Source organism: Buteo buteo, chromosome 9, assembly GCF_964188355.1.
Source record: "Buteo buteo chromosome 9, bButBut1.hap1.1, whole genome shotgun sequence".
Taxonomy (NCBI): Eukaryota; Metazoa; Chordata; class Aves; order Accipitriformes; family Accipitridae; genus Buteo; species Buteo buteo.
Window position 1 is genome coordinate 25,702,606 of NC_134179.1, and position 26,789 is coordinate 25,729,394.

General features: G+C 38.6%; 1 protein-coding gene across 1 annotated transcript in view; it reads left to right on the forward strand.

The window, feature by feature from the left end:
• PEX7 (peroxisomal biogenesis factor 7) overlaps window positions 1–26,537 on the forward strand; it is a 47,151-nt gene extending 20,614 nt beyond the window's left edge. The window contains exons 8-10 of the mRNA XM_075035800.1: window positions 1,626–1,681; window positions 11,108–11,207; window positions 23,885–26,537. Coding sequence (XP_074891901.1) covers window positions 1,626–1,681; window positions 11,108–11,207; window positions 23,885–23,971 — 243 coding nt within the window. The 3' untranslated portion in view covers window positions 23,972–26,537. The remainder of the gene's footprint in view (window positions 1–1,625; window positions 1,682–11,107; window positions 11,208–23,884) is intronic.
• The last annotated feature ends 252 nt before the right edge of the window (window positions 26,538–26,789 follow it).

Here is a 26,789-nt window from a genome sequence, read left to right on the forward strand (position 1 = left end):
TTCTGTTCATTTGTTCAGGGTTGTGTTGACTGTCAGATCTGAGCCTGGCAAGGAAATCTACCCAACATGATACTGTCAGGATTCCTGCAGATTTCTTTTGGTCTTTTATTGCAGTACAGGGTATTATCAGCACACTGAGGTCATCTGAAGCCCTTTACAGGAGATTTTGACATTGGTGCATTTGGTGCTTTCATATTCTTAGCTGGCTTCAATCTCATACTGAAATGTAGTTATGGTTTTGGAGTTTACCTAAAAAGATACTTGGATGAATGATCTGTGAAATACTGGAGGTCTGGATAGATGATATGTTGGTGTCTTCTGTCAATATGTAACTGTTCAGATGGTAAAATTGTAGTATCTTACAGTTAAGTGGAACAGAATTTTAAAATACTCTCTTCTCTTTGTAGCAGAAAGACATTATGCAAATTCTTTCACCGTATGTGTGTAGTCCTCTGCTAACTATTTTGATAAGAGTTTGCTTAGGTAAGTTTCTAGGATACTTAAGGTTAATGGCAAAGCTTTTCAGCTTTGACAAGTTGGTTTTGCTTCATCTGAAACTACGTGAACAAAGACACAAGGAGGGCATGTGGGAAATGTGCCATTGGTTTTTACTGCCCATCAGACTTCTTCCCTTTTTATTATTCATATTCCTGTGATGCAGAAGAAAAAGATGTTTTGTTGTGATTCCGCTCCCCCCCCCCCCCCCCCCCCGAAAAATTGTAGGAAATCTGGAGAGGTTAATGTTCAAGCATGCACATTGCTCAATTCTGCTATAGTAAAGAGAATTCTCAGCAGAGTTCAGCAGGCAACAACATACGCTACTCTTTTGGCAACTTGGGCAGTTGTGGCAATAGCCCAGGATTAACTTTTGACTTTGTAGTAGCTGTGAATAATATTGGAAGTCTTGCAGGAAGAATCTTGCCTGTGAACCGTGATGAGAGGGACCTGCATTTCAAACTGAAGTTATGTCAATGACTTTTCTATTTCCTGTTGAGAAACACAGACCTTAAAGTAGTTGGAAACTGAGAATTGCCAAAAAGCTGGAGCCTAGGTGAACGATTTTTACCGAAGTGCATCCTTTTTGCTGCAGTTAGAGTCTGTAGAAGAGTGTATTCTGAAAAATACCATGCAGGAGAGGAAGAAATCATGAGGTGAAATTATACTGCCTTCAGTTTTTCAACTTATCTCCAATTTTACAATTTCTGTAAATAATGTCAAAATTTTAGGACATGGAATTGATGACAGTAATCTATCTTGTGTTCTGTGCAGTATAGCACAAATTTTCTCTCTGAAAGTAATGAACTGGTAACACAGCTTTTCTGAAACTCGCTTTATATGAGATGATACTGTTCATATGTATGTCCTAAAACTTCTTAACTTTACAGCAGGGTTGTTTGGCACTGCTGTAATGAAATTAAACCAAACCAGGATCCCATAGAGCATTCCTTGTAACTAGAAGTATGGCGGGGAAATTTGTTGATGTCGTCTGATTTGTTGCAGCATGATGTGGTACATACCAAGACAGTTTTAACTGTTTAAACTTTGGTAGCTTTCTACTTATAGTAAGTCTATATATGTTCACAGTGTTTTTACTTTAAAAGTTGTTCTGTTTTGTTTTCTTGCAGTTTTCACCATTCCATGCAACTTTATTGGCATCTTGCTCCTATGATTTTACTGTGAGGTACAGTATTTTTTTTTTAATTGGATAAAAATGGAAAGATAATCTATTTTAATATGGCTTGCAATAGAAGAGTTCTAGAGGGGCCATACTGAAGTGCAGCTAATGTTGCTAGTGGATGTTCTCTCTTCATGAGCTATGTTGAAAATGCATGGTTTCTTCACTTACAGGCTAGCTCAGTCACTCTTCTAAGTGTCTGCTCTGACAGATGCTTTCTGTAATCCTTTTCACATCATTCTGCTGAATGTAGTTGCATCTGGCTGTGATAGTGTCTGATAAGAAGGTAATAACTTGTTAAATGAATGTAGGTGGGTGACTTTGTATGTTTCTGTAACATATTTTTATTTAAGCTTTTTATGAACAATGTTTCTGTGCTACCGGGATTTGAGGAAGCTTTATTATTGTTTCACAGCGTATATGCTGAAGTTCTTTAGACAAGACTTGTGCAAGTTCCCCTGGCTGCCCAATATATCTGATACTGCTGAGGATTTTATAGTACAACTGATTTAAAGCTGATTAAAATTCCTAAAGGAGTTTGACTTTGTATTAGGACTTCTCTAAGATACACAGTGTCATAAGTCAGTATACTATGAAGTGCATTCCTGAATATTTCAATCACATTCTTTGATCTACCTTTTAATTTTATAACATGGACTGAATATAGTAGGTAGTACATTTACAAATAGGAGAAGCCCTCTTGCCTCCACAAGTGACTGCAAACTTATCCCACTCGCTCAAATCATCCCAATTGATGTCACTTCTGTTTGTGTCCTAAGTGGTCTGACACCAGACACAGAAAGGTTCTGTTTCCTAAGGAAAACTTTGTTAACTCTCAGTGCCTGTATATGTTTCAAAATCATAAATATATATAGTCTTGTGCCATAACATCATATAAAGTTGCGTCATGAAGTTAGTGTGTTAAGCATTGTAGGAATTTTGTATATTTTCAAAAATCTTACTGGAAGAGTGGTATAGCTGGAATAATCTGTTTTCATCTGAGCTCTTGGTCGCAGCTCCCAGAACACAGCTAACAGAAACATGCAGGAGTGCAAAGGGGCTCTGAAGCTCTGCTATAGATGGTGTGGGACTGCTTGAGACTGTACAGTGACAATGGTAATGTTCCACAGGGAGACAGCTGCTGAAGCAGTTGCCCGTGGCACATGTGAGTCCTCAACCTCGATAGCACTAGAGAGGATGTTGCCTTCCAGGTCTTAGGCTCTAGGGAGTGCCTCGTGCCTCTTCTTGGGGCTAGGGTGATGGTGGCCTCACCTGTGGGAGGTGTTTTCTCTTTGAGGTGAGGTAAAGGAGCTGCAGGAGGTGAGCAGGCTGTGTACACTCAAGGACAGTGAATGCAAGATCGACAGGGTCTTCACAGGTACCCTTCAAAGGTGAGAGCCCAAATCCCACAGTGCAAGGAAAGAGGGACAGTTAGAGACTATGCTTCAAGCAGTAGAGGATAAGGGTAAAGATTCCCATGATGGGGGAGACTGGAAACTTGTGACTTCTGACAACACAGATTGGAGCTAGAGAGCAGATTTAGTGCCCTGGAAATGGGTGAGCGGGAACAAGCTCAATCTGGGGAGATGTCAGAGTCAGCTGATCCTGAATCAAGTGTCTGCACCAAAAGAAAAATGTGCATCATCACTGGAGACTGCCTCCTGTTGCCTTCTCCTCTTGAAGTATATGTCTGCCAGCCCAACTTGGTGTCTTGGAACGTTTTGTTGCCTCCCTTGTGTTGAGGTCCAGGAGATTGTGCAGAGACTGCTAGGATTTGTCCAGATTCAGAACACCACCTTTCCCCATTTCCCTGTATGGGTTCTCATGTTACTGAAGGAGGTGACCATGAATGTATCAAGAGTGGCTACATGGCACTGGCAGCCCTGGTGGTGTTTTCCTTGATCCTGACAGTGAAGGAGAAAGGTCCAGGTAGGAAAAGACATCTCCAGCAAGTAAACACTTGGCTGTGTAGATGGTGTGACAAGCAGGGCTTTGTCTTTTACAACCACAAGGTCCTCTTATAAGCGATTGGGTACTGCGAGGCAGGGATAAGATCCGTCTGACACAGTAGGGCAAGAGCATCTTTGCCAACAGGCTTGCTAAGCCAGTGAGGAGTGTTTTAAACTGCAGATAACAGGGCAGAGTGACCATAACCTGAAGAGAAGCAAAGCATGAGGATCAGAGAAGAGTGTGGGGAATAGCATAATGCCAGAGGCTTTTGCACTTTCTGTGTAGAAGCAGCCTGACGCCTGTGTACAGCAGAGGAGACAAATGGGGAATTAGAAGTCCATGTGTGACGGCAGAGCTGTGACCTCTTGGGCATTATAGAGAAATGGTGGGACCACTCACAAGACTCAAGTGCTGCAATGGAGAAAGGCTCCTCAGGAAAGAGAGGCCAGGAAGGCGAGGTGGTGATAACAGTAAATCGGTGAGTTTAGCCATCCAGTCACTCCCTTAAATTTTCAGTCTCTACATGGGCTGGTTCCTTGCAAAAAATCGTGCCTTTCTCTTGTAGATTAGAACTGGATGGTGAGCTTGTGTAATACTCCTGTCCCCCATAGGCATGTCATTATTTCAGTAAAGGACTTAAGTGCTTGAGAACCTTTCCTAAGCTTATGTTAATTGTTACTTGTTTGCTTACTGTAATAACGGGTAGTGCCTTCCCAGTGGTATGCACTGTCATGTGGTTGGTGCCAGGAGCCTGACAGTGTAAGTGCTGTGATGTCCATATGTATGTAACTTTTCGGACTGCTGTACCAGCATTCTGTCTTATATAAAGTGCTTTATTTTATTTATGTTTAAAATGCACTTCTCGTAGAATACTGCACAGTGGTCTGTGGAAGGTTATTTATGGGATCTTACTTAACATCCTTTACTGATGCAGTGCCAGCTGGTTTGCAGCGTATCGTTTCTCAAAAGGCTTCTAGGTCTAAAATAAAAAGTGGTAATTGGCTTCTTCCAGTGGTCTTGTCTGAGCAATAAGACTAATAATCAGCATGCTGATGCATTGAAGTGACTTGATTGTGTGTCATGCTCTTCTCATTTTTGACACCAACTATATATCCTTCAGGTTTGGCACTAATACAGTTTATGCAGTACTGAAATCTAGTGCAATTTCAACTCTGACATTTTCATATGTGGAAACCGTCAGTAAAGATGAGGAGAGCTCCTAGCTCATATACCAGGGTGTCTGTAAATGCAGAGCTTGGGGATCTTTTCACAAAATGCCACTCTAGGCATTTTTTTTCTGTCCAAACAATTACTTGTTGTAACTAGGGACAGAGGGCAGGGTTGAAGAGGTGAAATACAGATTTTTAGCAGTTTTCTAAAACTATGAGTTTCTGAGTTTGGTTATGAGGGAACAAACCACAGAGAAGCCCAGGTGAAAGTCTTTGGAAAAGGTGGTGCAAGCAAAACATTCTGTATAACGGAGGAAACTTGTTACCACAACACTTGATAACATCTCTCTTAAAGAATATAATATGATGAATATGTTGTACCTCTACCACATATCCTGTACTGTCATTTACATGAAGAAATGTAGCTCACAGTAAGAAGTAGAGTTCACTTAGAAATGTTCAGAGTTTGACTGGATGCACCATACACTCTACATACACACACGTGTACATATGCTGTCATGTATGCACATGCATATACACACACATGTGTACATGTGGGCATGACTGTATAAACACATACATACATTTCAATTTAAGAACAAAAATACTTGATAAATATATAAAAGGTGGAAGAGAAGTAGGGATTCCAGTACATGATATTAGTTTTGGATCTTGTTGAATCTACTCAAGGTTTGTGACTTTTTAGCCACATTTGATAGTAATTCATACAACAGTATGCTATGGCAGTCCTTTAAAAACAGATTCATTGATACAAACAGTGTTATTTTAATAGCAGCTTAGTTATGATATTGTTCTTTTATTTTCTTTAACGTTTCTGTTTAAAGCTCAGAATTGTCTGTAAGCACTAACACGTAGTACATAACTGGATACAGCATAGCTTACTGTTTAAACTCTGTAATCTTAAATGTTACTGAGACTTTGTAGCTTGACCAAACAAACACAAATCATAGATAATGTTACCAAACTGCCCTGTAAGAGGCAGGGGTTTTGTTTGTTTCGGGTAGAACAGCTAGTTTGGTGCAACTGGCTATCTAAAAGCAAAAAATAGTAGGTTGAAGGCAAAGCTTCATCCTTTGCAAATAATAGAATGATTGCATGTGTGCACTATAGTCAAGGTACTGAAAAGAGAACTAGTTCACATGCCAACTTCATACTGGGAGCTAAGAAAAAGAGGGTGTAGATTTGAACTTGGTTTTTTACATACTTGGGTATAATGATTTGAATTTAACCCCTGTCTACTAAATGCCTTATTGAGACACCATTTCCTTACTCTTTGGAAGAGTTCAGGAAAAATTAGCTTAATTAAAGACCAGTTTTAACACAAATTAATCATTAAAATGCCAGGAAATGCACAAAGTACTGTAACGTTTCCAGGACTTATTTAGGTCTGCATGCATGTTCTTAAACCTTATCTCTATCAAAATTCAGTTTGAAAGAACATCAGTGTCATCTCTTACTGGAATCAGTGTTTTATATTTCTGGACTCTCTTCAGTATAAAAAAAAAAATATCTTGATGCATTAGGCACAGACAGTGCTCACCAAAATCTAAACAGATCTGATAAATTACAGAACTTCATTAAGCTGATTTCAGGCCAGATCTTGAAATTTATTCACAGAAGCTTGCCTCTGAGGCAAAAAGGTGATTTTTGTTGAAAGTTGTACTATACTGGACATCATCTCTGCAAGGTGCTTTAAGGTAAACCACTGTCTCCAGCTCTCCATCGCTATGTACAAGTTCAGTAACTTGGATCACAAAGAAATCTTGAGAACTTCTGGAATAATGCTGCTCATAAACGAAACTTTTTCACTTCAGTTAATTATCCTTGTTGTCTTTTTTGTTTCTTTTTTTTTTTCTTCAATGTGAAAAGGTGGGTGTTCACTTATTTGCTGTCTTTTTTCTTTTTTTTTTTCCAAATGGAAAATATCTTCCTGCTGATCAAAATGCTTGTCACTAGTCGTTTCCAGTGTGAAACTGAAAACTCTGCAGTAGAAGAACCTGTTAATTTGAATGTCTCAGTTGATGATAGCTCCTCCATCATTACAAAAAGTCGCCTTGATAGCAGAGTTGCTAGTCGTAGTCAGAGCTTTGGGCATTACATCTGACGAAACTAACAAAATTCAAAACCGACTGTACTGTGCAATTATGATTTAACTGTTTGTTGCAACTATAGAGTTAGTCAGAATCACTCGTACACCAGTGTAAAGCATATCTGTTTTCTTACATGTTTCCTTTTTGGATTAAAACAAGAATTTTTGACATGCAAATGAATGCCCTTGTTCTTGTATATTGCAGGCATTTTCCTGCCTGCACATGCTAATTTTCTTTGAAATAAGTATTATGAGATGGAATTTCTCTTAAAACTAGGAAAGTGTTGGTCGCAGGAGCTACTCATCAAACAACTCAACCTCATAAATAGGTTAATATCTTTTATCTATGGAAACACATTTTCTGGTGCTATGAATAGCACCACAATATTGTTGAAGAATACAGCATAGGGCTGTGTGGGGGTTTTTTCTTTTTAATTTCTTTTAATAAATAGGTCTGTATAAGTGTTAAATATTTGTAATTAAAACTTTAAAGTATTTATACTTGAATATTTAACTATGGCAGCATCTGAATATTTTTTTTCTTATGGAAAGTGTGTCTTTTTTTCTTCTAAATAACCCCTTTTAAATTTTTGGTTGTGAAGCTATCTATTATTTCTCAGTTTGTCATACAAATATATTTAAATCTTTCTCTACACAATGTATCCTGCCTGTCTAAAGGCAAAGTTAGGGTTTTTCTGTGGACCGATGAGGAAACAGAAGTATTGAGAGAAACCACACATACCTACAGTATTATCTATATGTTAGTGACAACCACTTCTGTATTTCTCAGGCATCTGACTTACACATAAAAATGGGTAAAACTGACCTTTCCCTGTGCTTGATCAAGAGTGAGGCATGTGTCAAAGTGAAATGAAGCTCCAGTCTAGAATCATGATACGAAAGGACAGGGAATATTTAGAAGCTCTGATGAGACCATAGATGTCCCTAAGTTAGGGGTTTGCATCCCCTTCTAGTTAATTTGTGTTTTGGCAAGAAATTGGGAAACAAAGAGTAAGCTGGATAACTTCACTCTCTAACTACACTTAAATTACTGTGAATCAACAGCAATGAAGTTGTTACTGTTGTACACCAACCAGCCCATATGGGCTCATGACTTCATCCTTCAAGATTAGAGTGGTACATGATGCTGCATCTTGTGCTGCACCATGTATTGATTTAAGCTAAAAGTAGTAGAGAAGACTTGTACTTGCCTAAATGGAGTTTCTCACTTGCATTTCTTAGATCAGATTGAACATTTTAGTGATGAGAAATACCTTCATTTTGTGAGCATGCCTTGTTTTTCAGGGCACTCTCTTTCTGGTTTAGGATCTTTGGTTGATACCTCAATAGAATGATGATGTGCATACATTCTAAGGTTGGCTTTAAGCCCATGATGATGATGAGAGTGTTTGGAGGAAAATATTAAAGTTACTTGTAAGTGTTGCTAATTCGAAGATCTTCAAAAGCAGAAGGGATATTATGAAGGCTAGTCACTAGTTGTTCTTAAAAGTTATTCTGTTACATTGTGGCAGAAGAACTGAAATAAACATAATTTGCAATCTGCTATTTTACCTTATAGGAAAAATGTTTGTATGGGATTTCATTGTCAGGACATCAACTCACATGTGTAATAAGAAAAAACAGTGGTGCATATGCAGTTCTATTAGGGTAGGGTCATAAATGTGAAAGTGGTGTGCTTTGTTTTCCCATACAGTACATAGGAAGTATACCAAGAAGTTAGCATTTCAGCAAGAATTACTTTGAAATAAAGAGTGTAAGTTGAGTCCTTGGAGAAGAACTATGCTACTGGAGTAAACTCAAAAGTGAAACCTATTTCAGAATTACTTTTTTGGATCCTATTCCATTTGATTTGGCTCTCAAGCAATTCTTCCTCTTTTCTTTGATGCTTGTGGAAGATAATACTTTGAATAAAGGCTTTCTTCTATACCTGAGCTGCTTCATAATGTTGATACTTTACTGGAACTGTAATGAAATAATCTCATAAGGATATTATTGTGGAAATAGTTAGATGTCCCCAGTTAATGCCTGAAGTAACAACGTTGCCTTGATAGGCCTGTATCCAGCAGTAGCTTCACAGTAAGTTCTGCTCCGACAGCAGTTTTTCTAGTTTGCAGGAAGAACTTTTGCAGGTAGCTATCTTTGCACAGGGATTAGAGAATGGGAGCAGGAGAATGAATTGCGTGATACACGTTTAGTAAACTAACACTGAGTTCTGGGTTGCTCTTGGAAGCTTCTTGGTTATATACATCCATATGCTACTGTGACCTCTGCCTGATGTGGTTGTGTGTGGATGGTGGCATTAGTCATTGAGTAGGCTCTTATGGAAAGCAGCCTCTAAATAGCTGATTCACACCCACCTAAAAATACAATGTATGAAGACATCTTTATTTGAAACCTAAGAGCAGTAGTAAAGCTTTCATGCATAAATATTTATCACTTTTTGTTGTTGTTCCCCAGAAGGAAATGGGCTTGAAGAGTTGTGTTCTTTGTACTCCCATCTGTGCATTTTCCCTGAAGTAACTTTAGAACCTATTGACTTTCACTAGTAATTATTTTTATATCAAAAAATCAAAGGTCCCAGATAGTCTGTGGAACTTGAACTAAGTTGCAGTACTCTTAAACTCTATACTGCTTCTGACTTTTTGCAAACATGACTCCATATAACAAACACCAAATTGTCCTACTATTTTTAAAATTGATCAGAAAGTCTTTTCTAAGTTTTTGTTCATGTAGACCTGAAGTTGTCTCATTTAATCTTAGTTTTCAGTTATAAGCATCTGTCTTTCAAGAGTTAGTAGAGAGCTAAGTAGGAGGGCTACCAATATTACTTAGAAACAACAAGATTTGTTTCTTTACCTTCTTAGGAATAAAGGTGGGAGGATGAAAATGCTGAGATGGTATTTTGCTCCCCTCTCCTGCAAAATAAGTTGTTTATCTTAGATCTCAGGTACTAGGAAAAAGTTAAGAGGGTTGTTGCTATGGCATAGCCATTGTGCTGATACCACTCTGCTTGTTTATGAAGGAAATAACATCTACATGTTAAACAAACTGACCCTGCTGGCTCCAGTGTTTGCTATTTTACCTGAATTTGTTTTGAATATGCAATGCTTTCAGTGTAGTTGGTCTACTGGGGAAAGAAACAATACTTAGTAAGAACAGTTCAGTATCAGAAGCAAGGCAGAGACACCTCAGTGATTCTTACAGAAGTAGGAAAGCATATGATTGACCACTGTGAGAAAATTCAAGCTGTAGAAAATTTGATTACAGCTTCCAGCCCACAAAATGCACTGTGCTTTGCAGCCTATGGAATTTTCTAAGCAGTATATACATCCCAGAAAAGAAAAACAGATCTTTCTTTTGTGCCCTTATATGATGTCTTGTCAGTGTGTTATTACCTGAAACTTCTATTCCTGAATCCTTTTTTCATGACTGAGGTTTCTTGTACCTATACTTTCATCCCATCTTCTCTTATACTTCTTTTATCCTTGCTGTTAACTGCATTGATGGACATTGCATCTAAGAGGGGAGTAGCTGGGAGAAGTAGAGGACTTCAGAAATCTATTGTCTAAGCATTTATATCAACCAAGTCTGGAAGGAAAAATTTCTTTTTGAAATATGAATTAGTGGAATTAACTCTATAATGCAACTGATCTTTGTAATACAAATTTATTATTAAATTATAATATTAAATTCTGTTTTACAGGAACACAGTCTCAGATTTGAGACTGGGAATGACCAATATCTCTAAATGAACATGTAATTTTCAGTAAATAAGGACCCCATAGTGAACAATATGAAAAACTGAGAAAAATCATAAATCATGCTAGTGTCTTTCATAGATAAAATTCTGCAGCCATTAAAAAATATAACAAGAGTATTCCAGCCTACATTTTGTTCTCTTTTAATAATGTCCCAATGGCTGCTCTTTACTGCCAACTTTTGATCTCAGTTTCTGCAACAGGAGACAAAGAAGGTTTTGCCCAGAGGGGTTTAATTTATGCAAATCAGCAGATGGCTTTGCAGGAATATGATTTGTTATGTTTCCTAAGTGGATGAGTTTGCTTTTTTAAATACCCTGGCAGCAACAGATTTGTCAATATCTTGCATTATATTTTTGAAATGGCCTTTCAATTACTTTAATTGTGGTTTGTTTGATTCCCCCCCCCCCGCCCCACTCTGTAGATTCTGGGACTTTTCCAAGCCTAACCCTTTGCTGGAAACAATCGAGCATCATACTGAATTTACATGTGGACTGGATTTAAGTCTTCACAACCGTGGTCAGGTAAGAGCTGGGATGAATTTACTTTTCACTTCCTTATTATAGCCAGCGTGGTCATGACTGGACTGCAGGACTTGGATGCTGAATGAGAGCCACCAGATTGCAGAAAGCTTCTGGAAGTGAGTCTGGCTTAATGCTTATTAAATAAACATCGCTGCAGGTCCATTTTTATTTATAAAGCTGTTACTCGTGTTGGGAAGGAGAGATGGGCAGGACAGACAGAATTGCAAAATCAGATAGCTGAAAGCTACAGTGAGCTCAGGGAAGATGAGGTAGTTCTGTTTCAGAAGGAAGAGTAATAGAGAAGGACCTAGAATGCCAAGCTGAGATACAGTGCTTCCTTCCATCTGCTTAGAATGTAAAGTTAGACACTGGTAGTGTCACACGTGATACCTAGACCTGGTTTGTCATAGTATTTGGAGTACTAGAAGAGGCTTGATATGTAGTTAGAATTCTAAAACCCTCAGCTATTGACATGAATGAGTGGAACCCATTTTATCAGGGGCACTTACTTGTGTATGGGTTGTGGTAGGATTCTCCTCTGCTTCTGTTGCTACAATTGTTTCTATTCTGTAAACAGAGGATTGTTTGTAGTATGAACTGTTTTTTCAGGCAAGAAAGGCAGAAAAACTAAAGTTAATTATTAGCTTTAAAACAAGAAAGCCTATAGTTTTCACACAGAAATTACTCTCACTGAGTTAACTGTAACTAATGCACTATTTAATGTGCCACAGATATCATTTGCATCTAGATTCCATTCTAATTCACAGTGAAATTAATTTTTTCACCCCAGATAAAAATGACTTGTAACATCTGCAATGAAATTCTGAATGGACAAAGCAAATGAAACCATCATAATTTCTGCTACTGATAAAAAAACACAGGAGGAAGGTGTAAGTTTGGCAAAATACTTTGCTTAATGTATGTGGAACCATTCTAGCCAAATGCTAGCTTGAAGAGTTTCCTGCCTGGTTGCTTGTTACCTTAATTCTGTTGCCTCACAGGTGCTGCAGGAACTGTTCATGAGGCTGTGCTGTGAACCACATAAGGGAATTTGTAAGGCTGAAAAAAAATTCTCAAGTTTCAGGTTATTTTTCATTGGGGCAGGGCAAGAATAACTTAAAGGCCAGTTGCTGGGAATTAAGACTTCATCCCAAGTTGAGTGCATAGGTATGATTCTGGCTGAATTTGGTCCAAAGGAAGCAGCAAGCATAGCATAGTACGTTAGAGCCTTACAGTGTTACATCACTGCATGCTCTGAGCCCAGTTTAGCTTTCCATGAAATTGGTGTGGGTTTTCCATGGATCTGAATGAGGCGGGAAGATTTTTCTTCGTTTTGTATTGAAGATGTGATTACATCTTGATTACAAGCCAGTTGCAGAGAGCCCTGCGTGTTACAGAATGGATCTCAGTGGATGGTATTTCTGACTCTCTGGCTAGATATGACTTCTTTTTGTAGGATTTATCTGTCAAACTTGCAGTTGCTGCTATGTGGATATTCGTTCTTTTGTAACTGCAATGTATGGAATAGCCTTCTTGGCACAAGGTCAAGTTAATGTTCATTGATGATAGGTAATGCATTGAAAGAAAACAGCTGCACATGCACTTGTATGTTGGAAAAAGGAAAGTGATGGTGTGCGTACCCATCTACGTTAGGGCATTCATGCATCCAGGTATTTTTTTCCATGCAGAAATTATACAAGTCCTTTGTTGGACTTAATGCACAAACACTGTAAATCTGGGGTACATATCCATATAGTCTGCATGCCAGTGTGCCTTCCAGACAGAAGTTTGGCATCTGCAACAGCTTTATTATTCCTCTGGTTTTTTTGTTGAGTTGATTTAATGTGTTGTGAGGGTTGGATATCACAGCAACGCAAAATGTAAACATTCTGTTTTTAAAAGAAATTTAAAAACCTGCGATAGAATTAAACTGTAACTACAAGATGAAGAATGAACACTTACTGAATAGTTGCTTCCAGTATGAGTGTTGCAGCCTTTCCCTGGCTTCTACATTGATCCAGTGAAGATTATTTGCTTAAATTTTATGCTGCTGTTCCCAATATGTAGGTTGCCTTCATGTCTGCTCTCTATCAAGACCTGATAATGAGCCCCACTCATTGTTCATGCATTTGTATGACTTGTGATTTTCACTGTATGCTTGGAGGAGTTACGACCTGCGATTTGAACTCCTTCTCTCCTCCATGCATGCAGGTTATTTTATTCATTTATAGTCAAATTAAGTACCATTCTGGTCATTAACCTTTGCTTTCATTCTTAATGATATTTTTGTTGTCTAGACAGACTATATTTTCTTTGGCTGTGCCCAATGAACTTCAGTATTTTCGAAGTATCTTTTACATGTCAAGAAAAAAACAGTCTGTACTTTTGAAAAAGGGTTCAGAATAGAAACTGTGATTAAGTATCTGATCTAGGAATTACAAGACATTCCTGTGGAACTGATTGAGCTTTGAACAGAATCCACAGGCAAGAGTAGGTACATGCAGGCAAGCTAGTCCTTGCTAAGGGGAGGCAACATGTGGGGGAGAGATCTGGTCATAAGAGTGGGTCCCAGGTTGTGAAAGTAACTATTAGCTAGATGAAACAGAAAACTCCTTTGTCCTTAATTAAGATTCTGATATCTATTTTGGCGTATCTGCCTTTACATAAAGTAAGCGTTTGTTGAAAGCTTTGCATTTTAATAAAATCAACTGTTGTTTGGTTTGGGGTTTTTTCCACCATAATGTTGGTGTCAGGTTCATAGCAATTTCAGACAACTAACAAACAAACTTTCAGGTGCATAGAAAAATGTGCATTTTACAGTGCAAAGCATTAACAGAAATGGTACTCATGATATTCAGGGTATTTCTCTGTTAAACTGTAAGTGATGTGAGAGCTTGCAAGGCAGGGTGTCTAGGAGAAAATACTCCCAACTCCAGCTTTCAGCCGAAGTAGCTTTATCATGCACAAGAACAGTGACAAGACCCTAAGCACCAAAAATCCTTTAAATTTGTAATTGTGTACAGTATTAAGAACTGAACAAATCTGTAGTGTTTGCTACATATCAAGGTGCCACGCTTAGATCACTGGTCGGCCCGGACCAGGGAAAGAGACGGATAACACACACAGTGTGAGCACCAACTTCCCCCTTTTATTGCGCAGTTAATTCCTTTTATACTAACAAGGGGAGGCGGGATTACAGGTACATCACAAGGCTGCGACTAACCCTCTAACTTTCCGTGACATCACGAGATCTTCTGAACGCCGAACCCTACACAAATCCATTTACCTTGTCAGCAGTATTAAGAGTATGCAGTTTTTTAAACCAGACATGATAGTTCTTTCCAATGTTTGGGGAAAAGAAAAACAATTAAAGCTTGCTCCTTTCTATATACACTAGATAGGCATAGGATGTATACAGAGAATATGAAAATGGTAATCAGCTATATACTATTCCTCACTGGGGCCTGATAGTGCTAGACCATATATTGGAATTGTAGTCTGTAGCTCATCGGATTTCTTATTTCTCTCCTGGTGCTTACTTTCCCTGCATGTGATCTGTGAATGTTCTGATGACTTAAATTATAATACTCCTTTAAGCCTACCTCTTACTGAGATTTTGCTGTGGTTACCTACAGCATGTAAGTATGAACCTAACTTATTTTGGTATTATTTGTGCAGATTTATTTAAAAGCAGCCTTTTTCTTCTGTTGTAGGTTGAGTGTGACATGGCAGTCATGAATTAATTTTAACTGTCTTGTAGGCAATCCATCAATGACACAGATAGAAAGTATGGATACTGTGAACATTCACCTTTTTTTGTCTTCATTCTGAAATTATTTCAATAAGTATATAAAGAATAGAAAATACAGATGTACCATAGATTTCTTTAAATCATGGACAAAAAAATACCCAACCTTTTCTGTTGTAGTTCTAAAGCTGTGTTTTGCTTAAGGCAAATGTAAGAAAAACTGAAGCTCTGAGTTTTGTCTGGAAACTTTCTCAGCCTACATCTCATGTCTGTTCTGAACTCTGTAAAGCAGCCAATGGAAAGTACAAATTAATGCTTTCCATTGAGCCAGGCTTTCTATCTTACTGCTGAGAACAGGATTACGTGTTTAATGGGAACGGGAGAGAAATCTTTCCATTTCTCTGTACAATGAGCAATGACATTCCTAAATGGCAAGGATACGTGATTTTCAATGGAAGTGATAGCAAGTGGTGTAGCGGCTTAGAACACTTGATATATGAAGAGCACATTATAGATCCATGACATGCCAAATCAGAACAGGACTTCAATGATATACAATACGGAGGTGCTCCCTTTGGAAATTAAAATTGTTCTGCAGCAAATGAGAATAAACCAAATGTCAGTTCTCTAGTCCAAAATCATAGAATAGAATCATAGAATAGTTTGGGTTGAAAGGGACCTGTAAAGGTCCTCTGTTATCTGAATGCGTGTTAAAGTCTAGGTTTTAGAATAACTTATGTACAACACAAATAGCGATCACTTAACGATTTTCTTTTACTGTGCTTGTGTGTGTTTGGATGGTAATTATAATACAAATGGGCAGCTAGCTGTCTAAATAGCTGTTTGTGTCAACGTGGTTTGGGAGGCAAACTTGTTTTCTCTAGTCTTCTGAGTGGCTGCACCTCCTTGTGTAAATATTCCCCCCAGAGTATATCGGTTCACATAAAACTGGTTTCTCTTACTTCTTTGAAGCACCTGGAGCTCTGGGATATATCAGTGCAAGAAAGGGCCTGGCCACAATTCTTATGTATTGCATTTGGAAATGGTGATGGATGATACGGCAGTACACACATATCATACCAAATAATGAGGAGACAGTAATAATACTAGTGCAGTAACCATAAAACCAGTATTGTGCTCTGTGTTACGCTGTCCTTGTGATCCAGCTTCCCTGAACATCCATTTTCTTCTCCCTAAAGCTGTGGGGTATCACCAGCATGTTGTGTCATACCCCAGTCTGCTCCTTCCTTCCACCTGGCCAGAGGCGGTTAGAACTGAGCAGAAATGTGTGCTTTGTAGCATCGGTCTGTTGATCCCGTGAAATGTTGCTGTACTGATGGTATCATGACTTTTCTTATGGCGTCAGTATCACTAAAATTTTAAAAGCTGTAATTTCTTACTAGTTGGAGGGAGGTTATAGCCAAACTGTATACACTTGAGCTTCATCCCCTGAAAGTAACTGAAATCTAGTTCTAAATTCTTCCAGTTTTATGGAGAAATTTTTTATCATCTGTCAAGTTTTGGTGTACAGGCTTGTTCTGCTACCTGTTTTCTATGTGTTGCATTAGCTATGCCATCTCAGCAAGCAGGAGAATGGACAGGATACTGGATGCTGAAGTTGGCTGAACCAGTATAGCCAAATATAAATGCCAAAGATGTCTTTATTGAGGCTGTTGTGCTATGTATTTTGCTGTTCATTTAAATTAATTGTACGCCCTCAACAGGCCCAGAAATGACTGTTTCATGTAAAAGTGGAGTTACATCTTGTGGAAATGTACAGAAAAGCAGAGACTTTTTCTTTTGATCACTTGCTCTTATCTTTTACACTTAATTGCCAAGGAACTGATAGCTTCCACCCAGCTGTTGTGGCTATCACGCTGCTATAATTATATCACTATCTGTACTTCTTTTTAATCTCTCCTTATGGTCTTTCTCCAGGATGCTACTAAAGTTATGTAGTTAGTGATCCTTTGAGATAAAAAGATCCTACAGCATCTGTTCTTTTACTTCATTTCAGAGTGGATTTTTGCATGGAAAGATCAGATTTAACCAGCTGCAAATGTTAAATCAATTTGAACTCCTTTACAGAGTTGGAGGGGCAAAAGGGAGGTGACTTTTCTTACTGGTGCTTATTATGTGTCTTTCCCAAACTGTTAAACTTTCACTGCATAAGTCAAAGCTAGCCATTCATGAATAATGGTCACCCTTTGCCATTATCAGCAGAAGTCTTATCCTAAGGTGTTTGGAAAGGTGGTTGTCAGGCATTGCAATTCTGTAAAAGCTGCAATGTCAGCATACTGAGAGTACAATGTACTTAAATTTTGATTCTGAAGTACTGGGAAAAAGTGGGAGGCAGCACTTTCTTAATAAATGTGTTACTTGTGCATTGTATTTGATTAGGTGGCTTACAAATATTTTCTACTTCTGTAAGCCTTGTCTTTTAGTCAGTGTAGTGGATTTTATTCCTTTTCTGCATGATCAATAAATCTGTTTGAGAAGTCCCAGTGAATTGCACTAGTGAAACTCAATGGAAGACAACAGGATTTTGCAGCTGTTACCAAAAACATTGTTTGGCTTATGATTATCTGTGATGATATCCCAAAAGGAAGGAACTTACCTTAATTCTGAGCTGAAGGATGAGTTTGAAGATTGGATAGGGTCATTAGAAAACACAGTTTCACTGCATGTAAATTGACTGCATTTGGGGTCACCAAAGCTAGTATCAGCACAGAAAGGCCTTTTGCAGTTCCAATATATCTTCTACAGAACTTATGATTGACTTTACCAATTAAAAACAGTTCTTGAAAGACTAGGGAGGTGTCTTTCCCCTGATCTGTAGAGTACAGAGGAATTGCTACAAAATCTGTGGCGATGCCAAGGATTTCTCTCTAACCTGCAACCTGCATCTCAATTTCCTTTACGTCTTACTGATGAAATGCACACTCAGAAGGCTTAGAAATGTGTAGCATGACTACCAAGTCATCTTCCTGTTGCCTGTGTCAGAGCAACAAAACAGATGTTGAGACAGCTCCCTGTTTTTTAGATCAGTTCTTTGTGACATATCTTTGCAATCTGAAAAATAATGCCCCTCAAGTCTTTTATCTCTTCTCTCCTCAGTGAAGAAATAGCTTCTTAACCAGTATTTGGAACATCTGTTTCTGATAATCATAGTTTAAACCTAGATCTTTATAAGAACTTCTGGTCCAGAGTTTGTTTTATTTTGTCTTTACTGGAAATAATAATTAAATCAATGTGTGGTTTTTTCAAAAGTAAATTAAAAAAATTATTGGTGTTTTTGCACATTGAAAATAAAAAGTTTTAATTTACAAACTCCCATCACTTTTACTCTCGTGTGAAGGTAGGCATCGTGTGCAGTTCACCCTGGCAACTGTTGACCAAGCAAAAGGCCACAGTAGTGGTTTGGATTTTCTAGTACAAAATAGGTACTGAATGCATTTAAACTCATGCATGATCCATTATGCTCTTAACCAACCAGTTTTAATGATCACCTGTGAAAGTAATTTTGGTGAGTAGCAAACCTAATAGCTTGCTTTATCTCCATGTAATCTCCATCCCACGTGCTTACAGAGGATGCTCAGGACCCTTCAAAAATACATAATAATGATATAAATAGACCATTAAATTCTGTATGAAAAGACACAGAAGGTAAGATACTAAAAGAGGGTGGGAAACACAACACTAATGGAAGCAAAGAACGGTATACTTTTTCCACTGTCTCTTCTACAGAAAAAAGACAGGTCCTATTAGTTTTATTTGAAGATGGGATGGGATGGAGAAAAGCTGAGAAGAGAAATGGGTCACTCAGACACATTTGCGTATTATCCTATGATTTATTATGAGCACTCTGGAAGCTGAGTGGCACCAAGATAATTCCAGAAATACTAATCTGGAGAGGGCTGTCCTTTCTTCTTATTAAACCCTTTCATAAAGGGGATACTGAACTGTGATGGGTTAACCCTGGCTGGATGCCAGGTACCCACCAAAGCCATTCTATCACTCCCCCATCCTCAGCTGGACAGGGGAGAGAAAAAATATAACAAAAAGCTTGCGGGTCGAGATAAGGACAAGAGAGATCATTCACTAATTACCATCACGGGCAAAATAGACTCAGCTGGGGAAAATTAACTCAATTTATTACAGATCAACCAGAATAAGGTAATGAGAAATAAAACCAAATCTCAGAACACCTTCCCTCCACCCCTCCTTTCTTCCCGGGCACAACTTCACTCCCAGATTTCTCCACCAAGCCCCCCCCCAGCGGCGCAGGGGGACGGGGATGGGGTTTACGGTCATCACACGTTATTTTCTGCCGCTTCACCTCCTCAGGGCGAGGGCTCATCACACTCTTCCCCTGCTCCAGTGTGGGGTCCCACCCACGGGAGACAGTCCTCCATGAACTTCTCCAACGTGGGCCATTCCCACGGGCTGCACTTCTTCACGAACTGCTCCAGCATGGATCCTTTCCACGGTGTGCAGTCCTTCAGGAGCACACTGCTCCAGCGTGGGTCCCCCACGGGGTCACAAGTCCTGCCAGAAAACCTGCTCCAGCGTGGGCTCCTCTCTCCACAGATCCACAGGTCCTGCCAGGAGCCTGCTCCAGCGCGGGGTTCCCACGGGGTCACAGCCTCCTTCGGGAACCCACCTGCTCTGGCGTGGGGTCCTCCACGGGCTGCAGGTGGAGATCTGCTCCACCGTGGACCTCCCTGGGCTGCAGGGGGACAGCCTGCCTCACCATGGTCTTCACCACGGGCTGCAGGGGAATCTCCGCTCCAGCGCCTGGAGCATCTCCTCCCCCTCCTTCTGCACTGACCTTGGTGTCCGCAGGGTTGTTTCTCTTACATGTTCTCACTCCTTGCTCCAGCGGCTGTTTCTCCCTGTCCCAACTTTTTTCCTTCTTAAGTACGTTATCCCAGAGGTGCTACCACTATCGCTGATTGGCTCGGCCTTGGCCAGCGGCGGGTCCGTCTTAGAGCCGGATGGTATGGGCTCTCTCGAACACAGAGGAAGCTTCCAGCAGCTTCTTACAGAAGCCACCCCTGTAACCCCCCTGCTACAAAAACCTTGCCACACAAACCAATACATGAACCCAAAGTTTTTAGTTTGTTCTTTTGGATGTATTTAATCTTGGTTAGGACTTGGGCATTTATTGTGCCTTCAAATATTGAAAAAAAGTTAGCTGCTAATTCAGGAAATTTCTCTTGTTTTCTTGCTTCTGAACAGTAAAGAGGCAGAATGTCATGCAGGTAATTGCACTAGACTGAATGTATTGCCCTCGGGTGCTGGAAAAGGTCTAAGTCTATTGCAAAGCAAGATGATTGTGATGAATAGGAAACAGAGGGCCTGTCAGAGGAGTAAATCAGTTAGTGAATCAATGGAATTGGCTTTGATAAATGAATGGATGTCAATATTAAATCAATTGGTGGGAAACACTGTTATACTCTGGGACAAGGATAAACACTTCAATAAAATACAGGATAGCTGTTTCATTTGAGTTAAACTATGATTTTCTAGTCAAGCAATCAGCTTCCTGTGATGACTGCAGTTTTTCATTTGCTTGTTTGTGTTTTGGCTTTACTTGAAGGGAAATAGAGTGATCCCCATTTTATGTGCTTCAAATAGACTTGCTTAAATATCTACTGGCAAATAACTTGGCATGATGTTTATTCTGCAGTAATAACAGTACAGTACTCCTAGCATATATACTAGTACTGCAACTTTGCTACTGAAATAAAAGTAGTAAATGTCATTTTGTTAGACTGCCTTTGTCCCATATAGCTTTAGTTATAATTAAAATCACCAGGTTTAGAATGCTTTTTCTATTTATGCTATTTCTTGATGTAATTTACCAGTCAGTGTAAGGTAGAATGTTCTTGTTTTACAATTAAGCTCTAGTTATTCTCGTTTTCCCCGCAATTTCTGATAGTTAAAAGTTGCTACAGTAGAATTTTGTGCTATAGTTACAAGAGCAATTTAGTATTCATAAATGATAATGAAAATTCCATGGCATACAGGTGTCCAAAATATTCAATAGTATAAGGATATTATAATTTATACAGTTCTTGGCAACTGAAATAAACTGTCTTCTACTCTGTTTCCATGTCAGCTTAAACAGAAAAAGATGTAAATCATGCACACTCTAAATACTGAATCGGTGAGATTTGTTTCAGTCTGAGAGTAAAACTTGTCCACAAGACAGTGGACATTCTCACAGAAAACCTTGCTGTTCCTAATGGCGAGGACTTTTATCAGGTATGCAAATAATGTGTGAGTCCGTTTTCAGTTTTCCTTTGTCCTTCATCCTACCACAGGAGGATTTTCTCTGCCTATTAGTAACATCATCTTATTGATCAAAATATAAACTCTAGGAACTTGCAGCTTTTTTTATGCTGTATTTATTTACTGTGGTGTTCTGGATCATTCCAATGGAATTCCTGCTGCTATTTTAATATTTAAATTAAGTAGCATTTAGTTTATTTTAAAAAAAATAAATAACTAAAGTGCTTTAAAGTGTGTAGTAAAACTGTTCATATGTCACATGAGAACTCACAGTTCTAAATACTTTTAAAGCACTTTCATTTAATATCCTGTGTTCCCCTCTTCTGGGGAAAGGCATACAATGGTCATAAGACCATTGTATAAGATGGGTCATAAGGAAAAAGGCAAAATAAAAGAAGACATTTTGTAAACTGATGGCAGTAGCTGCATGAACAGGCACTTTTCTCTATCCCAGGGATCATTTAAGTCATTTGTTTTTGAGGCAGTGCTAATCTACAAGATACTGCAAAGGGGCCTGTAGCAGCTGTCCATCAGTTAATGCTGCCTGCTGCACTGTTAGCTTACAGTTGTCCCCTTTCTCTTACAGTCTTGGCTGTATTTTGGAGAAAGTGTTATAGAGAAATGGAAATGCTCTTGCATTTTGTAATGTTGTTCCATGCTGTAGTGTCCCAGTTTCCCATACATACCTGTTTGCTGTTCTTCACATGTGTATTTTCATCAAGGTTTCTGATATCAGTATTCCATTATAGACTTCCTGCTGCACAGGAGAACTTGATACACTGTTATCTGCTGTGCTTTATTTTTCTTCTGTTTGCTGGTTATGTTTTCATCTTTCATGGGCTAGCATTAAGTCAATGAGTTGGGCAAATTACTGCAAGTGATCCTTTTCAAACTCCCTTTTAATATCCCCTGTTTATTTTTAGTGTTGGTAGATTAAATGGTTCTGTAACTATATTTGTTCAGAGGCTACTTCATGGATACTAATTACATTGATAACAGGTGGGAATTCCCATGGGATTTTTTCCAGATGTTATCTCTCTTTCTTTATGAAAGTAGAAAGTGTTGCCTATAGAAATACAGATACTGATCCAGAGCTGTGGAGAATATTAAAAAACCTGTGTTTTATGTGACTGCCAGTTTCTACATAGCATTTAGTGGAGGACTCAGATTTTCTTTTTGGTATGATTTGGGGGACTGCAATGCAGCAGAACATTATATTACACAAAGCTCTATTATGTCGGATGAATAGACCGACACATTGTCAAGAGATTTTTTTGATCCATTTAGATGTATATGGAAAGCACTTCAAATAACTAAGTAGAACCAGCTAAGGAAGCAATAAAAATGAATAATAGTGCAGTATAGTAAACACAAAATGGGCTAATTATAGTCTGAAATCAAATATTGAAGTTGGATTTCCAAATTTTTAGTGTGCAGCTGTTCGTTCTGGCTCTAGAAGAGAACAGGAATTGCAGTCTGCAGCAGAAGGAAGCTTGTTGTGCAGAGGATCCAATACTGTATCCTTTGTGATCCCAACTGGAAAGGACATTGTAAAAATAATGCAAGATGGATTCAGCTAGATTTACTGGCATATATTTGTGGTGCTCATCAGCTTTTTCTCTTTAGCCCTCCTCTTCTTCCCTTTGCCTTAGTTTTTGTCTCCCACAGTATTTTGTGAATATGTATTATAGGTCATCTACTTGAGTAATTGTCAGTGTGGTTAACCCTTTCACTTTGTTACACTCTAAAGTGCATTATCAAATCATTTTCAAACCTAAAGCATTCTGTAGTCGTCTTCTGTAGAGTCTTGTTATTTATTAAAATTTTTTAATGCTATAGAATTAGGTTAACCTTCTGGTTTTGTGATTTTAGGTTCATGCCTGCATGTAGAATAGAGCTTGAGACTTACAATTCAGAAAAGTTTCAGTTATATTGGAATCAGTTACTGTGTTTATAAGATGCCATTGGCACATGTGGCATCACTTCTCATCAGACTAATGGGGTCTAGGTAGTGCTTGGAGCAACATCACCACCCCCAATTCTCAACAAAAGACAATACAGTGATCTTGTAGCTTATCAATGTGAGATTGAAGTTCTGGCTTAATTCTTCGAGAAACTTCCTGTGTCATTTTGGTCAACTTCTTTGTTTTTCTATTCCTCAGGTCTCCATTAGAATGTCTATAACAAATTTCCATATCTGCAAGTATAAGAAAGTTGTTCGCATTTGATCATGAAGTGTTTAGATATCATGGTAAAAGGGTCCTGAGACCCTGTAAGGAGAAGAAACACCACAAGGACTCCACTTTTGTGTGTCCTTCCTTAATTTCTTTCTCAGTTACGTTCTTTAGCCTATTTAGAACAATCAGTTGAAACCCAAAGATTTCCCTGCTTTCCTCATGGGGACCATGAAAAATATGAGATTGTTAATTTTCATGCATCTTAGTAAAGTTAAGACAACATTTTAAAAAAACAAAACAAAACTAACCGCATTATTAGATAATTTTGAAGAATTGTAAATCAGAGTACCAACCAGCATTAAGTCCACAATATGCATTATTTTCTTCTAAGTTCTATCTGGTTTTTGTAAAAATAACTTATGAAGGTTCTAAAAATATTTTGTTTTGCTTTGTAGGTGGTGGACTGTGCTTGGGATGAACTAGTCAAGATCTATACTCCATCATGTCTAGCAGTTCCTGTTAGAGAAAAAGTGAAGATCTGACACACCAGGAACCTCTCTCTTCCTCTACAAGCAGACTTGTGCTGAAGTGTCAGCGGTGTCACTAATCTTAGTGTCTCTTTAAGTAAAACTCTGCTTGAACGAAGCATTGTGTGCTTAAGCATGTGGAGATTTTAGGGCTTGGTTTACGGTACAGGTAGTACTTGAGCCGGCAAAACGTTCAACAGCTACTGAGTGGCCGTAGCAGGTACGAGCTGGTATCTTTAGAGTAGAATCACCAACACAATATTGACCTGTCTGGCTAATGACGAGAGCAGAGGCCTGAATCTTCTTGATCCTTACAGAGAGTAAAAGTAACTGCCAGTGTATTTTGAGAGATTGTCACTGTAGAAAAGACAAGACAAAAGCGGCTTTTCACCATAATGTCAACTGAGGTTTGTACCACTTGAATGCATTTATATTTATATGTTTTGCTGTGACTCGCATTGCATTATTTTCTTGTACAATATGATGAATACTCCTGGTAGACAGTAAATGTCATAGTTTATAGCCAGCTGATTCATTTGACCTTTTTGATAGCTGCTTCACAAAGATGGTAAAGATTATTTTCATACATTTTTTCTGTTAGATCTCCTTGAGTAAAACAGTTGATGAAGTCATGCAGAAAGATACTCTGATGATAGAGAAAACGCTTAGGAAAAAATGAAATACATACAACACTAATTGTATCACAGTCTTCAAGATTTGGAGATAGGACAACCATCTCTTCTACTAGACTTGTCTTCTATTTTCACTTAAAGTTTTTCCAAGAGATAGAAGAGGAATGTGGCTGTATATTCAGTGTTTCTGGACCTCTGACAGCCTGGCCAAAGTGAGAACTGATGTCCAGACCAGTTGAACCTGCATACATGCAGATTAACTGCATGACATAAGCATAGCAGATCCAGTGTGGCTAAGCTATTATACTTAAAAAAATATGCGCAACGTTTTATAGGTATGTTGAGTACTTCACATGCCCACTTTCACTCCTCAGCCCACATGCTGGTATTTTCATCTGAGTTTTTCTGGGGCAAGTAGAGATGTTCAGTTTTTGTGCTTCTCTAGTCTCCTTTAAATAGTCTTTCAGGATCCAACTGTGATACTCCTGCAGTTCTCATTGGTATCTGTTAGGCTTCTCCCCTGGTTTCCTGCTCACTTTTTTTTTTTTTTTTTTTTTTTTTTTACCTTCTTAAAGCTGTCTCCCTTCTGCTGTTACCCCATATCAACAATCTTTATCATAAAAAGACTCTTTGCAAGTCGGGGTCTTTGCAGATCTTTGGTCGGGTTTTCATAGTCTCCTGCTAATGAATGCTGTACACTTCGGGGTTGCACCACTCATATATCAAGCAATAGCAGACACTGCCAGATCTGTTGGATGCTTTGAAGAAATGAAAGAAAGAATTCAGCAGACCTAAGAGCTGCAAGTTGCAAGGAAAGAATCTCCCTATCTTGGAGAAAGAGCCAGGGAACTACCAGGTAGCCACAGAGACATAAGCATATATTGATTTGGTGTTAGGGCAAGACAGAAAGAAACCGTCTTCTCCAACATGAGAATTTGGATCCTGATAGGATCTTATCTTTTTCTGAGTCAGTGCGAACTGACCCAGAAGGCCATCTTCTCAAGCTGAATTAATAACAAAAAGTAGATTTTCTTTTTTTGTGATAGTGTGTTGCACCAAATTCCAAATGTTTACTGCACTTCAATTCTGTGTGCTGGGGAATGATGCAACGATAAAGCTGTGCTGCATACAGCTTTCAGCAGTACCATGGGCCATGAAATCTAATTTTAGGCATTAAAATTGATTATTTCAACTCTAATAGTTTCTCTACTCTTCTGCTTTATCGCTGTTTTCTGCTTAGACTACAAGTTACTTGTCTGAGTGAGTGGAACATTTTGGTGGTGGGTATGTATTTCATATGTGTATTTCTGGGTGGATGGAGAGGGGAGGATATTCCAGAATGCTGCCATAGCCTAACAGTTGGAAGGGGAAATTTAGAAAATGTAGTACGGGGGGGAAGGAATTCTGAACATGCACGCTCAACACATGCATTAAACCTTTTAACTGCCTTCTCTCCCTTCATGTCCTGGTTAGCTTCAGTGCTGAGGGTTGCTGCATCCGGATTTAATTCTCTTGAAAAATGAGCACATCCGGAAGATGCACATAGTAAATAAAAACTGTGGCCTTTAATCTTCCTGCATGATCTTTGAATGGAGAGAACGTGCTGTAACATTTCTGCACTGTAACAGAAAAACCAGTCTGGCAATAGTTGTTGCTGATTCTTAAGTCTCAGGGAATGTTTGCTGTAATTGTTTTAAAGAAACACTTTTTATTTTATGACCATAAAACTAGCTTCTGATCTTTTTGTTTGTTTGTTTACTGAAACAGACCTTTAATGACAATAATCTTAAAGTTGTAATGTGTTCTACTTTTAAACTTGTTCCTGTGGAAGATTTTGTTTTATAGGAGCCCATAGGTTTCTCCTTGATTCAAGAAACGTATTGATTAATCATATTCTAAAGGAGTGGATTTGCTGTTCTATAATGCTATTAAATTAATTGCACACAGTATCTTTGGCTACACTCTTGTATTTGCTTCCCCAATTAAGAAACGTTGATCAAAAAGTAAATGCAGTGAAAGATACTGGGAGTATCTTTTAAGTAGAATATCATAATCATGGTTTATGTCTTGTATGGATACTGAGTGACAGTCGTGTTTTTCCTCCGTACTTTTAGAGACCACACTTTGCCTAGCTGTATGTCCCATCAGCTCTGCATTTTGCTAAAGGAAGGTTATTTTAAATGATTCTTTGTGTCTGCTTG